The sequence below is a fragment of the Salvelinus alpinus genome, chromosome 29 (genome assembly GCF_045679555.1).
Source record: "Salvelinus alpinus chromosome 29, SLU_Salpinus.1, whole genome shotgun sequence".
Taxonomy (NCBI): domain Eukaryota; kingdom Metazoa; phylum Chordata; class Actinopteri; order Salmoniformes; family Salmonidae; genus Salvelinus; species Salvelinus alpinus.
The window spans coordinates 37,815,548-37,822,105 of record NC_092114.1 but is presented as its reverse complement, the minus strand read 5'-3'; the positions used below and the strand labels follow the sequence as shown (position 1 = coordinate 37,822,105).

The 6,558-nt window shown below is 47.0% G+C and overlaps 1 protein-coding gene across 5 annotated transcripts in view; it reads right to left on the bottom strand.

The window, feature by feature from the left end:
- Positions 1-466: 466 nt before the first annotated feature.
- LOC139558668 (semaphorin-6D-like) overlaps positions 467-6,558 on the bottom strand; it is a 133,335-nt gene continuing 127,243 nt past the window's right edge. For all 5 annotated transcript variants that reach the window (XM_071373963.1, XM_071373958.1, XM_071373959.1 and 2 more), the window contains one exon: positions 467-4,771. In XM_071373963.1, coding sequence (XP_071230064.1) covers positions 3,411-4,771 — 1,361 coding nt within the window. In that variant the 3' untranslated portion in view covers positions 467-3,410. The remainder of the gene's footprint in view (positions 4,772-6,558) is intronic.

The following is a 6,558-nucleotide window of genomic DNA, read 5'->3' as shown; positions in this document are numbered from 1 at the left end:
CTGTGTATTTATACCTGTGTTCTGTTTGTTGCCAGTTCGTCTTGCTTGTCAAGTCAACCAGCATTTTTTGTCAGCTCTTGCTTTTCCCCAGTCTCTCTTTTCTCGTCCTCCTGGTTTTTGACCCTTGCCTGGCCTGACCCTGTACCCGTCCACCTGACCACTCTGCCTGTCCCTGACCGCCGTCCTGTACCTTTGCCCCACCTCTGGATTACCGACCTCTGCCTGACCTGACCCTGAGCCTGCCTGCCGTCCTGTACCTTTGCCCCTGTTGCTGTAATAAACATTGTTACTTCGACACGGTCTGCATCTGGGTCTTACCTTGATACAAGGTCAGAATACGCATAGAGAGAAAAGGGCATAAAAAGGAATTACGTTCCAACTCAGGTCGGAATTGGGCCCCTAATAACTTGGTTTACGTACGACAGGTGCCACACAGTTGTATGAAGTATTTGACACACATACAACATGCATTTGAAGATCATTTTATTAGATATCTTTAATTGTAGCGGACATACAGCTGTGTTTAATAGAACTCAGGAGCATCTGGGGCATAGTCCACTTGTAAAAATAAATGAAATCACCATGGAGATGCAAGTGACTGCTGGTTTGCTATATTTACAAAAAAAGTAAACCTCATTGGTCAAGTGAGTGAGGGGTATGATACATTAATAAGATTTTAGATGCATGTCAGAGAGCATTCTTCGAAGGGATTTTTATAGCAATTGAAAACGCATACATTGCATATAAACTCAATATTGGCATTCAGTACTCAAATGTAACCAGTTTACATTAATCTATTCTAGCGCCCGACTCAACTTTTTTCTGTCAAGGTGGCCAGATGAGGGGATATAGATAACGTGGTTTTAGTGTTGTAGGCATTTCATGACGTGTCTTGCAATTGACATTAGCATTGAATTATTTGATATTTCTGTTCAACTTGAGGCAGAGAAGGTGCCAGTGCTGTGCACACACTCAATCAACTCACTTGTTAACCTCAACGTAAAACAAAGTCTTGGTTCCTTGCACACACAGACGCTGCAGGTGCTATTTCTCTATTTAAAGGAAAATTCCACCCCAAAACTAGCTTTTGGTATTTGTTTCATTAGTCCATTGGTGACATATGCAAACATTTTGGGACTGTCAGCAATCAAGTTAAGCTATAACTTTAAAAACACAGAAATACAGCCGTATGAACTTGATTGCTGACATGCAAAACATTTTGGGGACTAGATCAACAATAGACTAATGAAACAAATACCAAAAGATAGTTTTGGGGTGGAATTTTGCTTTTACAGTAATAGCAAAGAAATAACTAAACCTATGGGCACTGTTAGCTCACTGTAGGCATCACTTCAGGCATCTTCAGACACCTACAATCCTGAGCTTCATTTGAATAGCATACTTGTTGGACCAGGCAATCATCAACCATCCAGCCCTTCTTGCTGCATTTTCATTTGCAAGTCCCTCAGCCAGCCTCTTTCGCCCCACACTTGGGGCTATATTTAATCCGCATTGCGAAATTCTGCTTTACAGCGTGATTGAAATTTAAAAGGCAATATTCCCGCTTTAGCAGACACTGCATTCACGCTGCGCATGTCGGCTCAACGGGAAATTACCTTAACAACTCTATCGGAATCGGTAACGCTTCAGCTTTACAGACTGAATAGAGCCCTTATTAAATACAATTTCTTTGTAAAGCAGAGTCATGCCTCAGCCTATGTCCATACCATTTCAAACATATTTGAGAGCTCTTTCAGAAACATGACACTGACCTAACATGGCTGATATACTTTCAGATCTACTCATCTTTTCCATCTAGCTCCTTTGTCATTAAATATACAGTATATAAAGAAGCCTAAAGAGCATGAAACAAAAAAAAGACGAATGCATTTAAAAAAACAAACAAACAACTGTCAGCAGAAATAGAACCTCTGATATGGAGTCCGTGCAGGAGGACAGATTTTAAATGAATTTGTAATGACAACAGAACGATGGAGACAAAAACATACTTTTTTCCCCCTTTTCCACACCACATTATTAAATAAGGCACACATTAACACATACAAATCAAAGTTTGGCTAGTATTATTCCACAGATGCCTTTATTTACAACAACATCCACAATGTTAATAGCAATATGGTAAACATAATTACTGACTTTATTACACAGTTATTAAGGGCTTGTCCATAAGAGGGCGCTATGTGCCCGTGAGTGATTTCTTGGGGCTCTGCTTTAAGACTTGACTTTTTAAATATAATTTTATGTTGCTAATATAATACATAGCCTGAATGATTGCACCTCAATGTGGAACCAATTCTCACTAAGTGTTAAGGATGAAACTAATTATTTTCGAGGTTGCAGTGCACTGCATCCTCTTCTTGAATGACAATGACAATCATATAGAGGGCTTGTTAAATTCCTCTGGAGTTATCCTAGCATTTATGTCCAAAAAGTAAAAATTCCAAATGCAGGGCAACGATTCTCCTAACTCATCAGGCCCCGAGGCGGCCTCCTATCACAGGCCAGCCGAGCCCCCATCCACCAGTGACAAACATAATAGTAACGCTGTGATGCATGATGGGTCTATACTGACGCCATGTGTCTCGTTCCTCAGCATCATTCCACTAATACAGAATTAATAATTTTCCAAGCATTATCAAAGTGGTCTTTTCTTATGGTATGCTGCAAGAAGTATAATACTTACCCTTATATCAAGGGGTACAGTTGATACTTAACTACACAACGGTAAGTTATTGCTTAATCCCTTGTCGAGGGATGTTTATACCGAATGTGTGTACTGAGTGGGGCCTCCATGGTATCTCTGTCATAAGACGGTTAAGAAATGGCTAGGAGTTGACCGTCTCACCACAGTCAATGTAGCTGCTTCATGGTTCTGCCCTCTGGTATCTTAACATGAAGTGCATATACATGTATACACACACGCATACAGTATACATACATTACAGGCAGGATGAGCACTGTTTGTGTCGTGAGGTGCTCTCTTAAGTTGAGGCCTTGGGTCCAAGCTAAAGCAGGCATTGTTCCCAGCTTTGGTGGCCGACTTGCGATCTGTCCTTTACATTGAGTTTTGGGCCCGTTACTTTATTCTTTGGCCTCAAACGAGGGTACAGATCCTCCAAGTCAATTTAATACTACCACATGTTCTATATGCTGTTAATCCATCACTGTCCTGTGATCAAGTAGCATTGCAATAATACCAATATGGTATAAGGACATTCATCAGGTGTGGAGGCTATTGTCGGCAGTCTCGTCAAAAGATATGCCAGTCCCGGTTGTTGCCCCCTCGAACCCCACTCAATCGCCCCCGTCGCCGGGAGTTGCCCTAACTCTGAGAGGAGCGCGGTTACATCGTCTGTCGTTTCGGAGCCTCTCGGTCCGACTCCTAGCTCTCAGTAGTTATAATTGCCTTGCTCGTTTACAGGCGAAGTGGCGGGCAGGAAGAGGGGCTTGGGGGGTACCTGGGGCTTGAGGGAGGCCGTGCGGCGTACGATGGCGGCGCGGTGGAGGTGGGGCGGTTCGCTGTAGCTGTGCTGCCGTGTCAGGCAGGCACTGGGGATGAGTGGCCGGTGGGCCTCAAAGCCAACCCCTCCCCCGCCACCACCTCCAGAGTTCATCCGGGTGAGCAGCTGGTGGGGTGGTGGCCCAACCCCGCCCTGTCTGAAGCTGTGCTGGCGCGGGACGGCCCCTCCGTTGCCCATCTTGATCATTAAATGCCTCTGGGAGTGGTGGCGAGTCACTGAGCTCCGCTCGGGGATGGACTGCTGCTGCAGCGGGGTGGCGCCAGCTGAGGAGGTGGCAGCAGTGTCTGGGGGCACGTCCAGGCGGCGGGTCAGACTGTCCCTGGGCAGGGTGGAGGAGCTGTAGTACGGGGCCAACTCCGTCTCGGGGATCTGGGGCTGGGATCTGAAGCTGCTCTGGCTGTGACTGTGGTTATGGCTGGAGCTGGAGCTACCCGGCAGGGGAGCACACGGTGAGGTCAGCACAGTGATGCTGTGGCTGCCTGAGGCGCTGACCTCGTGGATGTGCTTGAGGAGCTCGTCCAGGGCCGCCACATCCACCACCGTCTGCGGGTAGCAGGAGGAGGACTGGGAGGCCGAAGCCCCCTTTGCACGCTCGTCGTTGGGGATCTTCCTCTCCTCGGGCAGGTGCCCGAGGGCTTGGCCATTGGTCAGGCTGTGGGAGAAGGGGAACACCTGCTGGGTGACCCCCGAGCTGGACCTCGACGAACCCAGGCCGAAACCAGTGCCAGGCGGTGCCTTAGACTCCTTTGCGTTGTTGCAGTTCTGGTTCCTCTCCCACTCGTTCCGGAAGGCCTTCATGTTCTTGATGGGCAGCTCCGGGGTGGAGTCCGGGGTGGGCAGGCCCGAGAGGTTCTCCCCCTGGGAGAGGTTAAGGTCCGGGTCTCCCAGGGACATCCCGTGCCTGCCCGGAGTGTGCTCCTTCCCGTTGGGAACGAAGGAGCTGTACATCTTGGGCGTAGACACGTCCAGCTTTTCCTCTTTCAGCTGGCCGTCCAGCAGGCCATTTAGCTTGGCCAGGCTGCGCAGCGAGAGGGCGGGGTGGAGGGATGCCTCAGGGTCCTTGCCAAGCCGGTGGGCACGGCGGGCGTTGTGACTGCAGTAGCATGACACCAGGAAGCCGGAGAGGATGGCGCCGAGGAAGAAGGCCACCAGGACACAGGCGATCAGGAGCGTGTAGTGGATGCTGGGGCTGGGGCTGGACTTCTCCATGTCAGGTAGCCTTCGGACACCTAAAGGAGAAAAAGAAAGATAGTGAGGTCACGACTTAGCCCATACGAAAATAAAACCGTTACCTTGTCAGATCCTGTCACGACATAAAAAGCATTTCACATTCAACCGTCCCCCCTGTTGTGACTGTAACAGCATGACTCATCCTAAATCAAGTTCCATCCGTATTGCAGAAGTACTGTGGAAGATCCGCATTAACACGTAAAGGTAATTTCCGATTGAGATGACATACGCAGCATTACCGTGATTGCAGTCTCTGCGAACGCGGGAAGATTGCCGTTAAATTTAAATCGAGCTATAACGCGGAACTTCCGCGATACGGATTGAATCCAGCCTCAAGTCAGCGCTTCTTCCCTCCGTCAAACACGGAGCACTATCCTGCCAAGTACTCTGCTGCCACTCTCTCAGGAGGCTGTGACAGAGAAGACAGTCTACTCATTCATCATAGCAAACACCCAAATAAGCCCAGACTCTAAACACAGAGCACAAATAGCTTAGAAGACCCCGGGAAAGAGAGAGTTTGAGTTCATACTTCACTGCAGGTGCATCTGGCTTCTCACACTAGCCAAGATCAACACTTAGATATCCAGAAGCTTATCAGGGCTCAAACTGGCACACTGCAGCCAAGTATTGAGGCTCGGTTATGGGGAGGCTAAATGAGAACGGTGCCCTGGCATATTCAGCATAGCAGCAGCTGGAGTTGGGTTTAGCCCAACAGAGGTAATGGTCTGTGTGTACTCTCTGTGTACTCTGGGGAGCTCCATTAAAATGTCATCAGAGGGATTAGGAGGGGTGGATGAACGTGCTGGACTGAGGTAACTAAAGAAATCGTAGCTTGCTGCTTCCTGAGAAAGGTTGTGGTCAGTCACTTTTCATTAAGGTACCATGTAGGTTCATGTAATTTTGATTCCTTTGAGTAATTGCACAGTGTTAAAGTGTAAAGTATGAAATAGTACTTGGCCCGTGTCCTTGCATCATATCAACAGATTTGTATAACTGAAAGTTCGAGGTAGAACCATACATAATAATGATGTACTTTATGCAAAATAATACCGAAATAGAATGCACACATCCACCCACCACTAATATCATCTGCCCCTGGTGAGCAGCAACATGTTCCGCTTATTTTCATCTCATCGTTCTCTTTTTTTCTCCAACATTAGTTAAAAATAGGATGGGGCGAGAGACACAGATATGGTAATTCGACTCAAACAAAGCGACTGTCTTTCTCTCGAAAGCCCTGTCGAGTAAAGGCCCTCCCATGTGGTTCTCATATAGACGCAGAAGTAGGTCACAGAGTTGCAGAAAGAGTGATGTTCCCAGAGGACTCCTTGCCTCTAATGGGAACCAAATGCATGGTAAGCCTCAGATTTCACTACCGGTTTGAGATCCTGTGCTCCGAGCGATTATGATGGCACTGCCTGCCAACTAACCTTAGAGTAGCAATCAAGGGTTAAAACGTTGGGATCTGCTAAGTGAGTTATGACTTTTGTTGTTGTCAAAACAGTGCTGTATGTGTGCGGTACCTACCAACTCCAGTAAACAGCTATTACACGGAAAATGATTGGCTTGGATATGCTCCAGATACCATTTGACAACAAAGAAAAGTCAATATACTGTACAATATGTCTTCTGCTCGTCACTAACTCAGAGTACAAATTACTTCTATTAGAAACCAAGCTATCACAAAATCAAAGACATGAAGCCATTTTATGAGAATGATTCAGGGGAAAGAACAGAGGAAGGAATATTCAGGGACTGAATATGTAAGCAGGTACAGGGACTCCAG